The sequence below is a fragment of the Mobula hypostoma genome, chromosome 2 (genome assembly GCF_963921235.1).
Source record: "Mobula hypostoma chromosome 2, sMobHyp1.1, whole genome shotgun sequence".
In the NCBI taxonomy this organism is placed as follows: Eukaryota; Metazoa; Chordata; class Chondrichthyes; order Myliobatiformes; family Myliobatidae; genus Mobula; species Mobula hypostoma.
This window is the reverse complement of record NC_086098.1, coordinates 138,197,930-138,221,685: the sequence shown is the minus strand read 5'-3', so window position 1 is coordinate 138,221,685 and position 23,756 is coordinate 138,197,930. Positions and strand designations below refer to the sequence as shown.

The 23,756-nt window shown below is 42.1% G+C and overlaps 1 protein-coding gene across 2 annotated transcripts in view; it reads right to left on the bottom strand.

Annotated features, from left to right (window-relative positions):
- cdk19 (cyclin dependent kinase 19) overlaps positions 1-23,756 on the bottom strand; it is a 180,609-nt gene that overhangs the window by 67,975 nt on the left and 88,878 nt on the right. For both annotated transcript variants that reach the window (XM_063040761.1, XM_063040762.1), the window contains exons 5-6: positions 6,530-6,587; positions 1,530-1,661 (exon numbers count right to left, since the gene is read on the bottom strand). In XM_063040761.1, coding sequence (XP_062896831.1) covers positions 1,530-1,661; positions 6,530-6,587 — 190 coding nt within the window. The remainder of the gene's footprint in view (positions 1-1,529; positions 1,662-6,529; positions 6,588-23,756) is intronic.

Here is a 23,756-nt window from a genome sequence, read left to right as displayed (position 1 = left end):
ATTTGTTTCACTTTGACATGAGTCTTTTCTGTTGATCAGTGTCAAAAAGCCAAATTATATCCCTGGGATTCAATATCGTAAAAATAATAGTCATAGTCATAGTCATACTTTATTGATCCCGGGGGAAATTGGTTTTCGTTACAGTTGCACCATAAATAATTATATAGTAATATGTAAATTATGCCAGGAAATAAGTCCAAGACCAGCCTATTGGCTCAGAGTGTCTGACCCTCCAAGGGAGGAGTTGTAAAGTTTGATGGCCACAGGCAGGAATGACTTCCTATGACGCTCTGTGTTGCATCTGGGTGGAATGAGTCTTAAATGAGTCATAAAATATGAAAACTTCCAAGGGGGTTGAATACTTTTTATAGGCACTGTAGTTGCATAGAGAGAAGTACATAATAAATGGAACAGGCAAGTTCAGTGGGCAAAGCAGCCAAAGATAGCTGGGGTTGCACCTGAGGGCTGGTGGGTAAGTACACTTACCTTAATACTAAGAGCCTTGCAGGCAAGAAGAATCTGAGAGCATGGATAAGTTTGTGGATTATGATATAGTGGCAATCACAGAAATGTGGCTGAGGGAAGGACAGGAATGGCAGATCCCGGGTATAGAATTTTTCAGTTATGATGGGGAGGGGTTCCAAAAGAAGAGAAGGTATTGAACTGCTGATCAGAGAGAGCAATACAGCAGAATTCTGGAAGAATATCCTCGACAGATCAGCAAATGAAGCTATATGAGCAGAACTCAGAAATATGAAAGCAGCGATCAATTTGATGGGGTTATACTATAACCTTCCTATCAGTCAGCAAGATTTGGAAGAAAAAAGTGTAGATAAATGTAGGATGTAAAAGCAGTAAGGCTGTAGTATTGGATGATTTTAACTTGTCCAATATTGGCCAGGTTTACCTCAGTGTAGGGTGCAACTTTGTAAATGCATCCAGGATGGATTTTAAAGGCAGTATGTAGAATTCTACTTGGGAGAGAGTTGTTCTTCGGGGAATAACCAACAGAATTATAGATAATTCAAAAATGTTTTCAAAAGCAAGCGGGAAGCTAGGAAAAGAGTAGGTCACTTCAGGGAACAAAAGAGAAGTCTGTGTGGAACCAGGAATATGTGCAATAATATTCTCTAGAGAGATGGTCCAAAGCATATGTGTATCAAGAAAGTGAATGTGTTATGGATATTGGTGCACATTAAAATGAACAAATCCTCAGATCCTGATGAAATTTGTCCCAGGATTTAATGGGAAGCAAGGGAGGAGATCGCTGCAATTCTAGCAGACTTTTTTCCCATCCGATCCAGAAGACCAGAGAGTAGCTAATGTTGTTCCCATAATCATGAATGGAGATAGGAATAAATCAGCCAACTAAAGACCAGTGAGCTCTGTAGGGAAGCTTCATTCATAATATTGAAAAATACAACAGACTCAACTGTGTAGTATTGTTTATACCTGCTCTTGCTACTTGTCATCTTAACAACTTTAGCATTGAAATAATTATTATGTACAAACCTTACATAATGACATACCAATTGCCTTTGTGTAATGCCTGGCTCCCAGCAGTAACTCTGGTGCACGATACCAAAATGTTACCACCACTGGATCCAAATCAGCCAAAGGCTTTAGTGGAGAATTAAACAGTCTTGCAAAACCCATATCAGCTAGAAATTAAAGAAAATAAGAATTACAATTTATTATCCATACATTGTGATATATCAACATGGCTTTAAAAAAAACAAAACAGAACATAATCCTTTTTACCCATTCTTACTTTTGAAATGATAGCAGAGATCACCTACTGGACTATTACTTCTCACCTGTGTTATCAATAAGTGAAATGTGTCCATAAGTCCTTATTGTTAGGCTTAATTCTTTGTATGAAAGATGAGTTGTAATTGTTTGACCTGTTTAGCTCCCACAAAAAAGAAGCAACTAATATTTAAATAATCAATGCAAATTAAAATTCCCAGTAAAGAGTAAAACTATTAACAAATCAACATTATCAGGTTAGTTACACAAGATCAACTTTAGTTTTTTTTGTTCCCCAGCTTCTCTTCCTATCCTGGAAGAATTTTCTATTGCTGATCTGTATAATGACTTGCAAATTTTTGGTATATTAATCAACTAACCATCTTTTATCAGAGACTCTTTTTGGAAGACTGCTAGTGCGTGAGGTAACCATGGAGAGATTAGTTTTCTTTTGCTCTCATCTGAATTATATCACTTTACAATATAGCATCACTGGGCACTAAAGAACATAACAGATGCTATCCCAATCAAGGTCAGCCAGGCAAATATGTATGTCCCTGCCAAATCTTGTAATAATATCTGCAAACCGCTATCTAAAAAGGGTAGATTAAATTATATATTTGACGAAGGCCTTTCTATTTGTCCCATGAGCAAAATACAATTGACTGCTTGGTGGGTGGGGGAGGGGGGGAAGAGTTGTGTTCTTAGAAAACGGTCATTATTGTGATCTTGCATAATGCGGAACCATGTTATCTGTATGTGGATCAAAAAATGCTAATTTTAAAAATTGTATTATTTATTTACTTGTTCTCCACTCAAAATTTTGGGTAGCAATTTGTAAATTCCCTGAATTCCCTATTACTTTTACACCGTACTGATAATTTGTCTACATACTTGTTCTTCCAAATCTTGTTTGCTTATTGGAGGCCTGTAGTATGAATTCACGAAATTGATTCTGAGAATTTCCGACACCTAAACAGCTATAATGGAAGGGTCGTCTGTAATGCATGCAGCAATCCCTGGCTCGTGAAGTAGTAGAAATCCTATGCTGAATCTTTCTAAGGTTTTATTTGTTTTTTTGTGTACTTATTTAACACAAACATTTCAGGATATTTTAATTACACCCATTTAATTTTGCCTTCCTGTATCAATTACACTTGACATTCCATTGCCAAAGTACACTTTAATTTTCAAAGTCTGTTTCAATTAGATGTATTATGCTACAGCATATCAGGGCTATCCAAAATGTAACCACTTGTGCCAAATGCAAGTACACCCTTAAGGTTTTAATCTTCGTCCTATATCTTGATATTTATGTCTTTTCCTCTGGTACAGGGCTTGATAACACCAAAGGGTGCTCCGCCTGGAACTTAATGTACTGTGCTGGGAAAATGATTTATTGTTTTTTTTGTTAAAGACATTATCTCAAAGAAAAACTACCATCACATCAAAAGAAAAATAATCCAGGAACAAGGTCAAAGGCTTCATCACTTTCTGCCAGCTCTCTTTTATTTAAGAGGAAATGGAAAATTCATAAGATAATATCTCACATAATATACCATTGATAGAATAACTTTAATAACTTAAGGGCAACACAGTGGTCTAGCAGTTAGCATAATGCTTTACAGCAATCTGGTTCAATTCCAGCCTCTGCCTGTAAGGAGTTTGTAAGTTTGTAGCTCTCCTTGTGACCACATGAGTTTCCTCTAGGTTCTTTGGTTTCCTCCCACATCCCAAAGGTGTACAGGTTAGTAGGTTAATTAGTCACATAGGTGTAAGTGGGCGGCACAGGCTCATACCGAAGGGGCCTGTTACAGTGCTGTATCTCTAAATAAAAAGAAATAAAATGCAAGAGTAATGAATGTGATATTTAAAATGACTTGAGATCAATCAGCATTCCAGGTATGTTAGTTTAGATGAAAATGGGTAATACGTGCATAATGGTATCATTAAGTGTGCATGCACCTGACACCAGAAATAACCTCATGCACAAACAAGCTGATTAAATTTTGTGAATGATGTCATTTTATAAAGAAATATTCAACGTTTAAAGTGAATTATCAAAAAACGTGTATGTCAGCATATACAGCCCTGAGACCAATCTTCTTGCAGGCATACTCAATAAATCCATAATAGAATAATAACCATTACAGAATCAATGAAAGACCACACAAATCTGGGCATTCAACAAGTGTGCAAAAGACACCGCAAATACAGAAAAAGAAATAATAATAAATAAATAAGCAATAAGTATCGGGAACATGAGATGAAGAGTCCTTGCAAGTGAGTAAAGTGACAGTGAGCAACAGTAACACAAATTGGATATCTGTAATGCATGGTTATTTGAGTTACGTTGCCTTCCTGTCAGCTTGAACTAGTCTAACTATTCTCATCTGACCCCTCTCATTAACAAGGCGTTTTCACCCACAGAACTGCCACTCACTGAATATTTTTTTTGATTTTTGCACTTTTCTCTGTAAACTCTAGAGGTTACTGTGTAAAACTTCATCCAATAGTCTATTATTTCTGCAGCCACTCCTTTAAAGTCCTTCCAGGCGTGCCAAGGGTTCTGGTGTCTAATCTGCCTTTAATCCAATTAGTTTTCCTAATACATAAAAATCTGATAATCCAGTATCTGATGGCTTGGCATTAGCGCAATAAATCTTCATTATTCACAAACTATCTGTAGATTTGCTGTTCTCTATGTCTGCCTTATGGGCTGGGTGTGCCACCAGGATTGGGGTCAAGAATATGAGAAGCTATATGGCCAAAACTGGAGATCTGAGTGCAAACTAGGGGGCAGAGTGAAGACAAAAATGACCGCAGATGTGCAATCTGGAACAAACAAATCACTGGAAGAATTCAGCATCTGAAATCTCTGGAGGGGAGGGCCCCGAATCCTCGGCTTTGCTTGTTGCTCGGCGGCCGGGGCAAGGTCGAAGCACTCGGCAGAGATGGTCCTCAGTGCTCGGTGTCGGAGGCTCAAAGTTTTCGGACGGACTCAGAGTCGGACTGTGGTCGGGTGCTTCCAGGATGCTGCATCGGCAAGTTTGCGGTGCTGGAAGCTCATGGCAGGGAGAGTTTCTCCCTTCTACCATCTGCGTGAGATGTTGGAGCTATCGGGACTTTGAGACTTTTTTTTACCATGCCCATGGTCTGCTCTTATCAAATTACGGTATTGCTTTGCACTGTTGTAACTATATGTTATAATTATGTGGTTTTTGTCGGTCTTAGTCTTGGTCTGTCTTGTGTTTCTGTGATATCATACTGGAGGAACATTGTATCATTTTTTAATGCACGCATTTCTAAATGACAATAAACGAGGACTGAGTATCCTCATAATCTAAAAAAAAATCTAATCTAATCTAAATCTATATCTGCACTGAAAGATGAGATGTAAGATTTCCAGTTTATAGTTAGAAAGGAGGGTGGGATAAAAGCTGGTAGATAATAAATGGAACCAGACAAAGAGGACCTGGTGGGCAAATGGAACCAGACTGGAGGGGAAAGCAGGAGCGGTAGAAAGTAAGAAGAGCAGATGGACACACAAGTACATTTAAAAAGTTCCCATATTCACTGGAACATTTAATAAATTACTGTGTAACATGTCAAAAATAATCAAAAAGTACAAAAATAAAACAAGATCTGCAGATGCAGGAAATCTGAAATAAACAAAAAATAGTGGAACAACTTGGAAAGAGAAATGACTAATGCTGCAGGTCTGACCCTTTCTGATCAAAACTCTTGAACCTGAAACATTTATTGTCCAGCAATTCTGCTTTTAAATAAAAGTGTATTTGATAATATGAGTAACATCCAATACTTAAAAAAATCTGCAAGTCCAGCACAGTCAAAGTCCCAAAGGTGCTGGTTTATCAGTTTTACTCTTTGCTCCTTGTGATAAGGATTGTTACAAGTTCTTCTCTCCTCATGTTTAAAACTGGGCCATCTCTTCTTTCTGGAATTTTAGCAGTCTTTCACAGAATTGTTTTAACTTATCTGCCATTTCCTGAAAAAGACAGGAAGCTATGCAAAGGCTCAGAGTATTAAGGCCATGTGTGTAAATGTGAATTGAGGATTGGTGTCATATAGGGTCAAAATAAATGCAACTCAGTGTAAGAAAGGAGGCCTGTCCAGGGGTTGGAAGCCTGTCTGTGTGTGAGAGTCGGTGGTAAGGTAGAAAGGGGCTTCTTTTGCTGTTGCTTGTGTTGTTCTGATGAACGTCGTAGGCATCCTATGTTGGCATTGGAATGTATGGCGTCACTTTAAGGCCGCCCCCAGTACATCCTTCAGTTAGCAGTTAATGCAAATGACATATTTTAATGTATGTTTCGATGTATATGTGATAAATGAATCTGAAATCGCGTATCAGATCATGTCCTATAGGGAGTTGTGCAAGTCCAATTCCTAAACTTTGTTTCAGGGTGTAACTTGGCTGTTTTAGCTAATTTTGCATTCTTTTGCAGATAATCTGAATGGCCTTTTTGTTAAATACAATTAGGTTGCAAGCCAAAAACTGGGCAGTCCATCTGAGCAGTATTGTGTAAATTCCACATTACATAAGAAATGGTTTCAGTGTAATTTGTGTTTTGATTTAAGTTGACTCAACCAAGCATCTCTAGTAAAGGAATCCACAAAGCATTCAAGGATTTCTAGTGCTACTTCTTAAAAAGCTTTTATGACCTTCATAAGCAAGTACTTGTGTGATGGAAGGCTCCAAATCCCTCAAACTATACACAAAGGAAACAAAGTCTATCATATGTGAAATAGTGATATTTACCTATTTTCACACGCCCTCGTTCTGCCCCTTCACCCATTACAAGGATATTTGCTGGTTTCTAGAAGAAAATAAACAAAAAGAATTAAAGACAGGTTAATCTTCTGAAACAAAATGTGAAATATAGATAGTATCTGGTACAATATGGATAATATATCTCAGAGTTATAAACTGCCATCATGTATATTAATGTTGAAGCACGTTGCACCTAATTTCCTTTATATGAAGTGCCAGTATTTCTTCATGGACAGAAGGGAAATTGAAAAGTTCAGCAATTCTTGAACATTCTCATACTCATTCCATCAGATAATTGCAAATTTAGAATATTTTACTGAATGTTTTATTATTCATGGATATGAAGTAGCAAGGAGGGGTTGAAAATGCAATGATGAAAAAAGAAAACAATGAAAAACATAAATTTTTGAGTCATAGAGCCATAGAGACTGCAACACAGAAACGGGCACCTGGCCCATCTAATCTGTGCCAAACTGTTATTCTGCCTGGTCCCATTGAGACACACCCTGGACCAGAGCTCTCAATACCACTCCCATCCATGCACTTATCCAAATTTCTCTTAAATGTTGCAACTGAACCTGCATCCAACACTTCCGCTGGCAGCTCACTGCACACTCTCACCACTCCTTGAATGAAGAAAATCCCCCTCAAGTTCCTCAAATATTTAATCAATCACCTCTAATTCTAGTGTCAATCAACCTCGGTTAAAAAAATTGCCTGCAATTACCCTATCTAAACTACTCATAATTTTGTACATCTCTATCAAATCTCCCCTCATACTCTGACGCTCCAGGGAACAAAGTCCTAACCTATTCAAACTTGCCTAATAACTCAGGTCCTCAAGTCCTGGCTCTTATGACAGTGATTGAAGTCACCAGAGATACACTGAAGCTGGTGATATAGAAGTCCTTATTTATCACAACAAGTAGGCATCCTTCTGAAGACACTCTAGGTATAGTCTCACAAACTCAAAAGTACATCACATTTTTATACCCTTAAGATCAAAGGTAACAGCAGGTGATGCAATACAATTTCAATAGTTACAATAGTCAAGTCAAGTCACTTTCTATTGTCATTTCGACCATAACTGCTGGTACAGTACACAGTAAAAACGAGACAACGTTTTTCAGGACCATGGTGCTACATGAAACAATACAAAAACTACACTGAACTACGTAAAACAATACAAAAACTACACCAGACTACAGACCTACCCAGGACTGCATAAGGTGCCCAAACAGTGCAGGCATTACAATAAATAATAAACAAGACAATAGGCACAGTGGAGGGCAGTAGGTTGGTGTCAGTCCAGGCTCTGAATATTGAGGAGTCTGTTGGCTTGGGGGAAGAAACTGTTACATAGTCTGGTCGTGAGAGCACGAGTGCTTCGGTACCTTTTGCCAGAGGGAGAAGAGTTTGTATGAGGGGTGCGTGGGATCCTTCATAATGCTGTTCACTTTGCGGATGCAGCGTGCGGTGTAAATATCTGTAACGGTGGGAAGAGAGACCTCGATGATCTTCTCAGCTGACCTCACTATCGCTGCAGGGTCTTGCGATCCGAGATGGTGCAATTTCCAAACCAGGCAGTGATGCAGCTGCTCAGGATGCTCTCAATACAACCTCTGTAGAATGTGGTGAGGATGGGGAGTGGGAGATGGACTTTTCTCGGCCTTCGCAGAAAGTAGAGATGCTGCTGGGCTTTCTTTGCTATGGAGCTGGTGTTGAGGGACCAGGTGAGATTCTCCGCCAGGTGAACACAAAGAAATTTAGTGCTCTTAACGATCTCTATGGAGGAGTCGTCGATGTTCAGTGGAGAGTGGTTCTCCTGAAGTCAACAACCATCTCTTTTGTTTTGTTCACATTCAGACAGGTTGTTGGCTCTGCACCAGTCTGTTAACCTCTGCACCTCCTCTCTGTATGCTGACTCATGGTTCTTGCTGATGAGACCCACCACAGTCGTATTTTCGGCTGACAAATCCTCCTTTGAATTATATATCTATAGTGGGAGACACCTCTGAATATTTAAAAACACTTGCTAGGTCAAACTAATTGATTCTATAAGCTCCTGAAGACCAGACAGCCAGATGCCCAAGGTTAGTGTCTGTGTGAGCTGACTCCCTAAGTACACAATAGATGACTTATTGATAGTACAATGTTTCATATGCTAAGTCACAACATCAGCCTGTTCTGCCAGCTTGAACTCCGGTCACAATGGTACAAATAATTTAGCCATGTTTCCTGGTATGATGCAGACCAATTTACACAACCCCATTGTCTTAATGTTTAGTTAATGCATATGCAAACATCTCATTTTGCAAACCATATCTCTTGGTCTGTGTGTCAGCCTGTACTCTTAACTTCAGTTTACTGCTTGCAACTTACAAGTTACAACTGAAGACTGGTTCTTGCTTGAATTAATATCTGCTGTATTTGCATAACTCCAGAAGACTCCCCAACACTGGCAACATCCTTGTAAATTTTCTTTGTACTCTTTCATTCTTATTGATATCTTTCCTGTAGGTAGGTGACCACAACCGCACACAATACTCCAAATTTGGCCTCACTAACGTCTTGTACAACTTCAGCATAGCATCCCATCTCCTGTGCTCAATACTTTGATTTATAAAGGCTAATGTGCCAAAAGCTCTCTTTACGACCCTATCTACCTGTGATGCTAATTTCAAGGAATTATGTGGATCTGTATTCCCAGATCCCTTTGTTCTACCACACTCATCAAAGCCCTACATCAAAGTCCCACTCTGGATTATGCTCCCAAAGTGCAAAACCTCACAAACATTAAATTCCACCTGCCATTTTTCAGCCTTTTGTTCCAGCTTGTCCAGATCCTGCTGCAAGCTTTGATAGCCTTGCTAGCTGCCCAACACCCCTAATCTTGGTGTCATCGGCAAACTTACTGATCCAGTTTACCACATTGTCATCCAGATCACTGATATAGATGACAAACAATGAACCCAGCACCAACCCCACCAGCACACCACTAGTCACAGGCCTCCAGTCACCATCCACTACCACTCTCTGGCTTCTCCAGTTTAGCCGATGTTGAATCCAAATTATAACTTCATCCTGAATGCCAAGTGACTGAACCTTCTGATTTAGCCTCCCAAGCGGGACTTTGTCAAAGGCCTCGCTAAAGTCCACACAGGCAATGTCCACTGCCTTTCCTTCAATAACTTTCCTGGTAACCGCTTCGAAAAACTTCATAAGATTGGTGAGACACAACCTACAACACACAAGACTATGTTGACTATCTCTAATTGGACCATGTCTATCCTAATACTTGTATATCCTATCCTTTGGAACACCCTGCAATAAATTACCTATGACTGATGTCATGCTCACCAGCCTATAATTTCCCAGCTTATTCTTACTGCCTTTCTTGAATGATGGAACAACATTGGTTATCCTCCAGTACCCCAGCACTTCACCCATAGTTATGGATGTCTTAAATGCCTCTGCTAGGGCCCCATCAATTTCTGTATTAGCCTCTCAAGGCTCAGGGGGACATCTTGTAAGGCTCTAGGGACATCCATCCTAATTTTGGCTTGATAGCAAGCTCCTCTCCATACGGTCCATGACATCACTACTGCTCTGCCTCAATTCTATAGTCTCTGAATTCATCTTCCTGCGAAATACAGATGCAAACAATCAACTTAAGATATCCCACATCTGTTTCAGCTCTGTGCATAACGACCTTGCTGATCTTCAAGTGCACCAACTTTGTCTCTTGGTATTCATTTGCTCTCATATAAACTGTAAAAGCCCTTGAGATTCTCCTTTGCCTTCTCTGTCAGAGAAACCTCATGCCTTCCTGATTTTCTTCCTAAATGTTCTCTTATGCTTCTTATACTCCCCAAGCACTTCATTTGTTCCTTGCTGTCTATACTAGCTATGCACCTCCTTCTTCTTGTAAACCAGGGCCTCAATGCCCTTAAAAAAAAAACAAACAACAAGGTTCTCTAAACATGTAAGTCTTGGCTTTTATTCTACCAGGATGATGAAAATTCTACTCTCAATATTTTACTTTTGAAGACCTCCCAATAAAACAAGCATCCTTTTCCAGAAAACAAACTATCACAATCCACACCTGCCAGATCCTTTCTGATGCCATTAAAATTGCCCTTCCTCCAATTTAGAATCTAAACCTGAGGAGGAGTCCTATATTTCTCTATAATTATCTTGAAACTAATGGAATTATGATCACTAGTTCCAAAGAGTTCACCTACATGTACTTCATCAGGAGATGAGAGGTGTAAAGAATCAGTAACTTTATATTCATTGGCATCATTTCAGAGGATCTGTCCTGGCTCCAGTATCTAAGTGCTATTACAAAGAAGTGCCATTATATAGATGAACAGTAGATTGTACACTGACTGGTTGCATCATGACTGGTATGGAAACACCAATGCCTTGAATGGAAAAGCCTACAAAAGTAGTGGATACACCAAGTCCATCATGGGTAAAGCTCTCCCATCACTGAGCATATCTACAAGGAGCACTGTCACAAGAAAGCAGAATCCATAATCAAGGAGGAGGTACAGGAGCCTCTACATCGACGTTAGGGGAGCAGAGAAGGTTACTGGGGTCTCCCTACCTTCTGTCCAAGACCTCTTTCAGAGTCGATGCCTCCAGAAGACATGGTACATCATTAAAGACCCCTCACACCCTCTCCATGAACTGTTTGTTCTTCTGCCATCAGGCAAACGCTACAGGAGCATCAAAACTAAAATCACAAGGCTACTAAACAGCTTCCTCCCACAGGCAGTCAGACTGCTAAACAGCTGCTCTACCTGACTCTGCTTTGGACACTTCTAACTTGCACTGGACACTTATAACTTGATTTTAACTGACATGTGGCTGTTGTGTTTTACTATTTGTTATGTTTATTATCTAGTGTTGTGTTTGTTATGTTATGATTGCACTGCTCCCGGGAAACGCTGTCTCATTCTGCCTTGCAGAGCTGATGTACAGTTAGAATGACAATAAAGTTTTTTGAATCTTTGAATCTTGAATCTTGAATCAGGTTCAGGAACAATTATTACCCCTCAACCATCAGGCTCTTGAACCAGAGGGGATAACTTCACTCAATGTCACTCACCCCAACACAAAACTGGTCCCACAGCCTATGAACTCACTTTCAAGGACTCTTCATCTTAAGTTCTCTATTTTTATTAAATATTATTGTTATTTTGTTTGTTTTTTTATTATTTCCACAGTTTGTCTTTTGCATATTGAATGTTTGTCCATCTTGTGTGCAGTTTTTCATTGAGTCTATTGTGTTTCATTGTAGTTGGGACCTCTATGTAAGGGGTTTCGTCTTTTATGTTACTGCGTAGGCTAATTAAAATGGCTTCTTTGTTATGTTATAATTGAAATGGCTTCTTTGTTAACTGCTGAGAAAGTCCTCCCGCTAGCAGTTTGTTTGGATTATGTTATTGATAAGAGGATGAACGAACCAATTGGGATAGATGTCATTCTTTCTGTGCGTCTGTAAGTTATTGTGATGCACGGGTTTTGGGGCAGAAGGCATGAGAGAGAGAGAGACAGAGAGGATGGACAAGCTGCTGTGAGTCGGCTAACGGGGTTGGACCCTCGAGCAGGAGTCCAAGGTTCAAGGTGTTCGGCGAGGAGAGGAGAGGAGACAGACTCGTGTGGAGCGTCTGGTCGACCACCGTTGTTGGTCCCAGGCGGCAGGTCGAGGTGGTCCGAGGGGATCGCAGGGTGAAGAAGGAGGGTCCAGAACTCTAACTGTTTGTGCACAAAGAGATTGAACTTTGATAAGTGTGGCGCCTTTTATATTTTATCTCTATTAATTATATAGTTCCAGTAATATCTATAATCTGTAATTCATTTAATCGTATCTGGTGTATGTCTGTTATTTGGGCGGGATGGGGTACATCACACAGCATCCACAAAAACTAAGTACCCAGTTTGGCGGGGCTGAGAGCTGTTTCCCTAGACGACAGCAAGCTGAGCGACCCTGAGGATTGCCATGGGGGCTATATTTGGGGGTTTTTGTCCGGGATTGGATTCAGTGGTGTGCTGCATGGTTGCCCTGTTTAAATCAGTAATGTGTGTCGTTGTGGGTTATTTGCTGGTTATTGCTACATGCGTGTTGGGTGAGGTCTTTGTTCGAGTTCAGACTAGCGTTGACGAGTTGGTGGTGGGATTCGGGGCTGTCCATACTGTTGGGAGAGAGAGGAAAGAGTGGTCTGATTCAGAGGTGGTGCCTGCGAATAAATGTTCCAGCTATGGCAGGTTCCGCCTGGCGTTTGGGATAGTGTCCACCCCAAGAGGGGCGGAGGCGGGCGAGACGTGAGCGGAGCGGATCTCTCAGTTGTTAGATGAGTGGCAGTGCTCGGTTGAGGGAGAGCGACAGGGATTGGTTGAAAGTTTGAGTAGGCGGGCTGCTGACGGTGTTAGAACTGTCAGGTTCAAATACACTGTAGTGACAGCTGCCAATTATCTGAAAGAGGAGGAAAAGTTTTCAGTGTGTCTTCTCTGGCTAGGAGGACAGCTAAATTGCTTACAGTGCCAGGGGGATCATTTCAGGGAATCAGCTCCCCGCTCAGTTGTTCAGCTGATCAGAGAGGTGTCGGGAAACTTAGTGGAGGCCCAATGGGGAACGACTTGGGGTCTCTGGGGGAGCACGTTCCTAGCAATGTACCAAGGAACTTCCGAAAGGAAAAGACCCTATTCCTGAAGGCTTAGAGGGACCACGCCCCAGGGTGTCGTTACAGATAGAGGGAAGTGATGCTAAAGCCATCCTCGACCCCAGGGTGCAGGTCAAGTTGTTGTACAGTTCGTTTTACAACCGGTGTCTGAAGCATTTACCCTTGACAACCACAAGGGCACCGGAGATTTGGGGTACCAGTGCCAGTAATTATCCAGAAGATGAAGATTTGTTAGTGACCATGGAGTTCATGGGGGAATTGCCTGGGCACCCAGCGTGTCGAATTGCTTCTAAGGACGTGTGTAGCAGCCTTGAGCCGGTACCGAATTTAGACAAGACCCAGCTGTGGTACGGCCTGGGGGAAGTAGCTGAGGCTAAGACCCTCTTAGTAGACGCTCCGAACTACCACGAGGGAGGGGAGTTGACCACTGAAGACAACTCAGTGAGAGAGAGGTCGCAGCGATTGGACCCTGGTGCCGTAGAAGACGTAGGCAGCATGTGTGCGGATTATGCGAAGTAGTTTAATGTGGTGGATCTGAGGAGTGGATGTTGCCAGATCCCGAGGAGTGCGGCTGTCGAGCCGAAAATGGCCGTTATTAGTTCCCTAGGATTATTCCGATCCGAAAAGATGCCCAAGGGCATATCCGGAGCCCCTGCATCCTTCCCGCGGGGCATGAGGAAGACCATGGGGGAAGTGAAAGTGTGTGGAGTTTTGGAGTGTGTGGAGTTTTGGAGTATGTGGATGACCGCCTAGAGCTTGGATTCGCCTGGGGGGGTCTATGAGGCAAGGCAAGTGGCTAAGCCTGGGCGACAGAAGCGCAGTGTAAAATGTGGAGGAGTTTTTGGCCAGCGGAGTTTGGTGCAATGTGAGAAACATGACCCGACATACCAGTTGAACTTTCTGGTGTTGGAACAGACGGTGGCGAACCTGGGGATCATCAATCAGAATGAGACACAGGGGAGAGAGGGGATTTGCACCGCTGAACTGAGCACTCAGAAATGCAGGCCGGAGACTGAGTGCCGCTCTTGCGGGACGACCATTGCAGACCTGGAATTCGCGCTCGTCAAAGTGGAGAAGGAGAAACAGAATTCCGAGCCGACACTGCGGTCATGTACTGATGAATTAATCCAGCGAGACGAAACAATGACCCACCTTCGAAGGGATCAGCAGAAACTCAAGATCGTGATCCAGAAAAGATTGGAAGTTGAGGAAGATCAAGGAAGTGGTCTGACTAAGGCCAACAGAAAACCGAGAGCCCAGAGAGGGGAGTTTGACTACACTCCCGAGGAGGTGAAGCAATGGAGGACAGATCTCGGAAAAGGAAGGCGGACGCTTGAAAGGAACCTGAAGATGACTATCGACAGTTTAAATGAAGTGGAAAAACTGAAAGTTGACCTGGAAGACGTCATCAGGAAGAAGAAACTGGAGGCTGAACATCCTTTAATGGCTGCTTTACAGGTCAGGGTGGAAGAAGCTGGTGGGGTAACTGTGTCCCAGATTGAGATGGCCAAGAAGCATGAGTCAGATCTGCTGAGGCTATGGTGAGAGTTGGAAGAGTCCCAGAAGAAGCTGACATCTCGACTGCAGGAGGCTGAAGGAGTAGCCCCAGTTAAATGCTTCAGTTTGGAGAAACTCAAACAGCAGCTACCAATCGAGGGAATGAGGAAGAATACAGATTCGAAGGATGATGTGCTGACATGTGGTACATGCTGCCTTTCGCTAACTTCCCCGTGATTGAGGAAGAGACCTTTGGCCCTTCTCCCACTGAGTCAGGTGTAGTGGGGAGGGCTAGCTGTGGGCAGTCTGGGCTACAGCAGGACCAGGAAGGAAAAGAAGCGGGGCCCCGGACACGGGACTCCGAGTGGTAGTGGAGGCATGAGTGAGAGAGGAGTTGGCAAACAGACCTGAGGTATTTCCTAGTAGTGTCCGAGCCTTTAGGGTTTAAGTGAGGGGGTACAGAGGTCTCGGAGGATTAGGAACCTCCCCGACACAGGTTGGCCTATGTAGCACCCGTGGGACCGGGCATAAGGTCCACTGTTTGGGGAGCAGTGTCACTGTGTGTACCTGGATTGGGTTTTTGTGTCTGCAGGACTGGTTGGTGAGTTATTTAGAACGAACCAATTGGGATAGATGTTATTCTTTCTGTGTGCCTGCCTGTAAGTTATTGTGATGTGCGGCTTCGGGGGGGGGGGGAGAGAGAGCGAGAGAGAGAGAGAGAGAGAGAGAGAGAGAGAGAGAGAGAGAGAGAGAGAAAACGAACAAGGTGCTGTGAGTCGGCAAATGGGGTTGGACTCCAAGCAGGAGTCCAAGATCCAGGGTGTTCAGCGAGGAGAGGAGAGGAGAGGAGAGGAGACGGACTCGTGTGGAGCGTCTGGTCGACCACTGTTGTTGGTCCCAGGCGGCAGGTCGAGGTGGTCTGAGGGGATCGCAGGGTGAAGAAGGATGGTCCCGAGCTCTAACTGTTTGTGCACGAAGAGATTGAACTTTGATATGTGTGGCGCCTTTTATATTTTATCTCTATTAATTATATAGTTCCAGTAATATCTATAATCTGTAATTCATTTAATCGTATCTGGTGTATTGTCTGTTATTTGGGCGGGCTGGGGTACATCACACAGCATCCACAAAAACTAAGTACCCAGTTTGGCGGGTCAAGGGCTGTTTCCCTAGACGACAGCGAGCTGAGCGACCCTGAGGCTTGCCAGGGAGGCTACATCTATATAATCATTAAGGAAATTTTCCTAAACACACTTGACAAACTCTATCCCATCTAACTCTTTTACAGTACAGGAATCCCATTCAATTTGTTTGAAAGATCATCATAGCTTGTCACACCAGACAGCCAGCCACTCTAGTGTTGTTTGGTTGACGTTGAGCAGGTCAGTGTCAGCTAAATCAGGTGAGAGTGGGCAGTTGCGCAGAATGTGTTCAATGTTCTGCACCCTTTCACCACACTCACAGGATTCGCTGGTCTTCAAACCCCACTTCACCATATTGCCTCCTGTCCTACGAACTCCCGCTCTTAACACAAACTTATTTTTCTTGCAACAGTTTGCTATCTCTCTACAAATTTGCTCCTCCTAAACCCTGCTGACTACTGGGTGGTTTGTAATACAATTAGATTAATGCGGTCATCCCTTTCTTATTCCTCAGTTCCATCCATATAGCTTCAGCAGACAAACCCTCCAGTCTGTCCTGTCTGAGCACACTGCTGTGAAATTATTCCTTACTAGTAATGCCACCTCTCCTCCTTTAATCCTTCCAGCTCTATCATGTCTAAAACAATGGAACCCCAGGAAACTGATCTACCAGTCCAGCCCTCCTGCAACCAAGTCTCACTAATGGCTATAAAATCATAATTCCATATGCTGATCCATACACTCAGCTCATCTGTCTTACCTATAATACTCCTTGCACTGAAAGACACACCTCAGAACATTAGTCTCACCATTCTAAACCTTTCAGTCCTTGTCTTTGTATGTAGGCTTAACATCCACAGTACTGTATGTACTTTCTCCACCACCACTCCACGAGCTCTGGTTCACATCCCCCTCCAACTCCAGTTTAAACACACTGGAAAGCATGAACAAACCTTCCCACAAGGTACAGACTCAGCATGCTGCATATTAAATGATATCTGTACAAAATTTAAGACAGTAAATTCTCACAGCACTGCAAAGTACCAAAAGAGATACTTCAGTTAGCTTGTCTGAGCAACAAAAGGTTGGAGCTTTCATATTTATCAAAAAGCATACAGTATCAGAAATAGAAATTTTAATGTTTAACATTTTTTGGTAGTTAATCTTACAATCAAGTGTTCTCGCGTTTAAAAGAACAGATTCACATTTAAATTAGTGCATTATGTGGTTGGGCAAATTTTAAATTAAAAAAACAATATTATGCAAACATACAGAAGTCAAACATCATGAGCTGCATGAATTGCAAAGCTATGCATGTGATACATTGTATATATGACCTCATGTTTCCCAGTAACACTTCCAACATAGCAATGTGATTTTGATATTGAGTCCTGCTTCTCATCAAGTCTCAGATTACATTATTTAGGCAAACATTCCAAAATATATTTAAATAGATATACATTAAAGATCACACAATTGCTCAAATATACCAAAGAACTAGCGTTGAACGAATCAGTGAACGAATTACTCAAAATAAAGGAACAATCTGACTTAAATAGATTAAATGTACTTTGAACTGCCATGTCATTTCAATACAATTCTGTTCATGAGAGCTCTAGATAAAGACAAGGAAATTGTTTCAATGCCAAGTTCATTTAACAACTGTCATTTTGTGAAACTAGTGCAATTCTCTCAATGTACTATACAATATTAGTACAGCCCCTTAAATTGCTCTTAAATGCCACTTTAATTTGCCCAATCATAGAAATCTACCCATCCCCTTTTCTGCTTTCTCAAATCATAGACTAAAACTTTTCACTGTCCCTTAGTTCTGTTGAAAAGTCCCTCAATTGTTAACTGTTCCTCTTTCAAACATCCCACCCTGCAAAAACTCATTTCAGGGAGGTAGCACCATCAATTTTCGGGAGACTCCTGGAACTTCCAGGAGAGGTGGGATGTCTGCAATAGAGTAGCTCCTTAGCAGCTAGACTGCTAGTTTAAATAACATTAGCTATGCTAATGAATGAATGACACCTGTTAAACTCACCTCAACATCTCTTTTATAGTCTTAACCCACCATGGGCAATAGAAAAGTCATTGTTGCAAACAGAGCAGTGAGCAACACTATTATTTTTGACCCCTATTAGGCAGGAATACACTAAAGTGTACCCTGGGGTGACGTACGTTTTATATGTTCATTGTTTGGAACACTTTGTCATAGTGCTCTCTCTCTCTCTCTCTCTCTCTCTCACACGCTCTCTCACTCTCTCTCTCTCTTGCTCTCGCGCTCTCTCTCTCTCTCAAAAAAATCAATTTCTGGGATATCGTATATAATTTGCGGGCATCAGGGAGCCACCATCAATATGCAGGAGACTCCCGGAACTTTCGGGAGAGTTGGGATGTCTGCACTTTCCACAAATGTCACCTGCCCTGCAAAGTTTTTCCAGTATTTTCTGTTTTTACTTTTATTGTAAGAATGAATGAGTTAAATATTGCCAGAATTTTATCTAAACAATAACTCAGATATCTAACATTTCTGCTAAGCTCTTGCAATTTAGTTCCATGAAATTGCAGGGTTTGATCTGCTGCTTCAATAATGTCTACCTCATGATTTGCCATTTATTTATTCCATAAATGTCAACTCAAACAACTGTCAATATCTAAATTTGTAATGTGCATAAATTCAAAGTTCAAAGTAAATTTATTATCAAAGTACATGTATGCCACCATATAAAACAGTGAGATTCATTTTCTTGTGGGCATACTCAATAAATCCATAATAGAATAATAACCATAATAGATACAATGAAAGACCGCACCAACTTGAGCATCTAACCAGTGTGCAAATGACAACAAACTGTGCAAACACAAAAAGAAAGTGATAATAACAAAGCAATAAATATCAATCATGAGATGGAGAATCTTGAGAGCGAGTCCATAGGTTGTGGGAACACTTCAATGATGGGGCAAGTAAACGAGTGAAGTTATTCCCTTTGGTTCAAGAGCCTGATGGTTCAGGGATATTAACTATTCCTGAACCTGGTGGTCTGAGTCCTGAGGCTCCTATACCTTCTTCCAGATGGCGAAGGCAAGAAGAAAGCATGAGCTACATGGTGGGGATCCTTGATGATGGACGCTGCTTTCCAGTAACAATGCTTCCTGGAGATCTGCTCAATGGTGAGGAGGGCTTTACCTGTGATGGATTGGGCTATATCCACTACTTTTTGTAGGGTCTTCCGTTCAAGGGCATTGGTGTTTGCATAGCAGGCTATGACGTAGCCAGACAGTATAGATCTATAAAAGTTTATCAAAGTTTCAGTTCTCATGCAGAATCTTCACAAACTCTAAAGAATGAAGAGGTGCCGCCGTGTTTTCTTTATAATTGCACTTGTGTACTCAGCCCAAGACAGATCCTATGAAATGACAACACAGAGGAATTTTAAATTGCTGACCCTCTCCAGCTCATGGATCTCTGATTTCCTCACTTTGAAGTCAATAATCAGCTCCTTAGTCTTGCTGACATTGAGTAAGAAGTTGTTGTTGTGGCACCACTCACCTTATCTCCTTGCCCACCCACAGACTCCATCTGGTGCTCCTCCCCCTTTTCTTTCTTCCATGATCTTAGACCATAAGACAAACGAGCAGAAGTAGGCCATTCGGCCTATCCAGTCTGCTCCGCCATTTTATCATAAGCTGATCCATTCTCCTATTTAGTCCCACTCCCCCGCCTTCTCACCATAACCTTTGATGCCCTGGCTACTCAGATACCTATCAATCTCTGCCTTAAATACACCCAATGACTTGGCCTCCACTGCTGCCCGTGGCAACAAATTCCATAGATTCACCACCCTCTGACTAAAAAAATTTCTTCGTATTTCTGTTCTGAAAGGGCGCCCTTCAATCCTTACGTCATGCCCTCTCATACTAGACTCCCCCATCATGGGAAACAACTTTGCCACATCCACTCTGTCCATGCCTTTTAACATTCGAAATGTTTCTATGAGGTCTCCCCTCATTCTTCTAAACTCCAAGGAATACAGTCCAAGAGCGGACAAACGTTCCTCATATGTTAACCCTCTCATTCCCAGAATCATTCTAGTGAATCTTTTCTGTACCCTCTCCAACGTCAGCACATCCTTTCTTAAATGAGACCAAAACTGCCCACAGTACTCCAAGTGAGGTCTCACCAGCGCCTTATAGAGCCTCAACATCACATCCCTGCTCCTATACTCTATTCCTCTAGAAATGAATGCCAACATTGCATTCGCCTTCTTCACTACTGACTCAACCTGGAGGTTAACTTTAAGGGTATCCTGTACGAGGACTCCCAAGTCTCGTTGCACCTCAGAACTTTGAATTCTTTCCCCATTTAAATAATAGTCTGCCTGTTTATTTTTTTCTGCCAAAGTGCATAACCATACACTTTCCAATATTGTACTTCATTTTCCACTTCTCTGTCCATTCTTCCAATCTATCCAAGTCTCTCTGTAGACTCTCCGTTTCCTCAGCACTACCGGCCCCTCCACCTATCTTCGTATCATCAGCAAACTTAGCCACAAAGCCATCTATTCCATAATCCAAATCGTTGATGTACAATGTAAAAAGAAGTGGCCCCAACACTGATCCCTGTGGAACACCACTGATAACCGGTAGCCAACCAGAATAGGATCCCTTTATTCCCACTCTCTGTTTCTTGCCAATCAGCCAATGCTCTATCCATGTATGTAACTTTCCCGTAATTTCATGGGCTCTTATCTTGTTAAGTAGCCTCATGTGTGGCACCTTGTCAAAGGCCTTCTGAAAATCCAAATATACAACATCCACTGCATCTCCCTTGTCTAGCCTACTGGTAATTTCCTCAAAAAATTGTAATAGGTTTGTCAGGCAGGATTTTCCTTTAAGGAATCCATGCTGAGTTCTGCCTATCTTGTCATATGCCTCTAGGTACTCTGTAACCTCATTCTTGACAATCAACTCCAACAACTTCCCAACCACCGATGTCAAGCTAACAGGTCTATGATTTCCTTTTTGCGTCCTTGCCCCCTTCTTAAATAGCGGAGTGACATTTGCAATCTTCCAGTCTTCCGGAACCATGCCAGAATTTATCGACTTTTGAAAGATCATCGCTAATGCCTCCGCAATCTCCACAGCTACTTCCTTCAGAACACGAGGGTGCATTCCATCTGGTCCAGGAGATTTATCTACCTTTAGCCTAATCAGCTTCCTGAGTACTTTCTCTGTCGTAATTGTGACTGTGCACACTTCTCTTCCCTGCCACCCTTGAGTGTCCGGTATACTGCTGATGTCTTCCTCAGTGAAGACTGATGCAAAATACTTGTTCAGTTCCTCTGCCATCTCCTTATCTCCCATTACAATTTCTCCAGCATCATTTTCTATCGGTCCTATATCTACTCTCACCTGTCTTTTACTCTTTATATACTTGAAAAAGCTTTTAGTATCCTCTGATATTATTTGCTAGCTTCCTTTCATAGTTAATCTTTTCTCTCTTAATGACCTTCTTGGTTTCCTTTTGTAAGGTTTTAAAAACTTCCCAATCCTCTGTTTTCCCACTAATTTTTGCTTCCTTGTACGCCCTCTCCTTTGCTTTAACTTTGGCTTTGACTTCTCTTGTCAACCATGGTTGCATCCTTCTTCCACTCGAAAATTTCTTCTTTTTTGGAATATACCTGTCTTGCACATTCCTCATTTCTCGCATAAACTCCAGCCACTGCTGCTCTGCAGTCTTTCCCGTCAGTGTCTCTTTCCAGTCAACTTTGGCCAGTACCTCTCTCACGCCACTGTAATTTCCTTTACTCCACTGAAATACCGACACATCAGATTTCGGCTTCTCTTTTTCTAATTTCACAGTGAACTCAATCATGTTATGATCACTGCCTCCTAAGGGTTCCTTCACCTCAATCTCTCTAATCACCTGCAGTTCATTACACAATACCCAATCCAGTACAGCCGATCCCCTACTGGGCTCAACAACAAGCTGTTCTAAAAAGCCATCTCGCAGACATTCTACAAATTCTCTGTCTTGAGATCTAGTGCTGACCTGATTTTCTTCTGTCTATTTCACCTATCAACTTCCCAGCTCTTTACTTCATCCCTCCCCCTTCAGGTTTCATTTGTTTCCTTGTGTTTCTCTCTCCCCTCCTCCCACCTTTTAAATCAACTCCTCAGCTTTTTTTCTCCAGTCCTGCCAAAGAGTTTCAGCTCAAAACACAGATATCCCACCTCTCCCAGAAGTTTTCCGGGAGTCTCCTACATATTGATAGCAGCTCCCTGATGCCCGCAAATTATATACAATATCCTGGAAATTGATTTTTTTGAGAGTGAGCGAGAGAGAGAGAGCAAGAGCGCAAGAGAGAGTGGGCAAGAGAGAGAGAGTGGGTGTGACAGCGCAAGCAAGTGAGCGAGCCATGGCAGAGTGTTCCAAAAAAAGAAAATATAAAACGTACTTCACCCCAGACTACACTAAAGTGTACCCCTGCCTAATAGGGGTCAAAAATAATGAGGGTGTTGCTCGCTGCACTGTTTGCAACAGTGACTTTTCTATTGCCCATGGTGGGTTAAGACTGTAAAGGACATGTTGAGGTGAGTTTAACAGGTGTCATTCATTCATTAGCATAGCAAATGTTATTTAAACTAGCTGTCTAGCTGCTAAGGAGCTACTCTATTGCAGACATCCCACTTCTCCCGGAAGTTCTGGGAGGCTCCCACGAATTGACGGTGCTACCTCCCTGAAATGAGTTTTTGCCGGGTGGGATGTCTGAAAACATCAACAATATTTTTTTACATACATGCTGCCTGGCCTGGTGAGTTCCTCCAGCATTTTGTGTGTGTGTAGCCAGATTTTCAATCTCCATCCTATATGATGATTCATCACCACCTTTGATTCGGCCTATGGCAGAGGTATCATATGCAAACTTGAATATGCCGTTGGAGCTGTGCTTGGCCACACAGTCATAAGTGTAAAGCAAGTAGAGCAGGGTTCTAAGCACACTTATGTCTGTGTGAGATTGTGGAGAAAATGTGGTTGCCAATCTGAGTTTTACTGGGGTCTGCAAGTGAGGAAATTGAGGATCCAATAGCACAAGAGGTATTGAGGCCAAGGTCTTGAAGCTTATTGATTAGTTTTGATGAGATGATGGTATTGAATGCCAGCCTGTAGACAATAATGAATATTCTGAAGTGTTCATCTTTGCTGTTCAAATGTTCCAAGGTTGTGTGAAGAGCCAAAGAGATAAGACTATACGACATAGGAGCAGAATTAGGCAACTTGGCCCATTAACCCTACTCCTCCATTCAATCATGGCTGATCCTTTTCTCCCTACCTCCTCAGCTCCATTACCCGGCCTTCTCCCCCTAACCTTTGATGCTGTGTCCAATCAAGAACCTATTAATCTCTGCCTTAAATACACCCTGTGGTAATAAATTCTACAAGTTCCCCACCCTCTGGCTAAAGAAATTTCTCCGTATCTCTGTTTTAAATGGATGCCCCTCCATCCTGAGGCTGTGCCCTCTTGTCCTAGACTCCCCCACTATGGGAAACATCCTTTCCACATCTACTCTGTCTAGGCCTTTCAATATTGAAAAGATTTCAATGAGATTCCCCCCCCCCCCCATCCTTCTGAATTCCAGCAAGTACAGACCCGGAGCCATCAAATCATATGATAACCCTTTCATTTCCAGAATAATCCTTGTGAACATCCTCTGAACCCTGTCCAATGCCAGCACATCTTTTCCTGGATGAGGAGCCCAAAACTGTTCACGATACTCAAGGTGAGCCCTCATCAGTGCCTTTTAAAGCCTCAGCATCACGTTGAGCCTGCTCCGCCATTCAATAAAGTCATGGCTGATCGAGCCATGGACTCATCT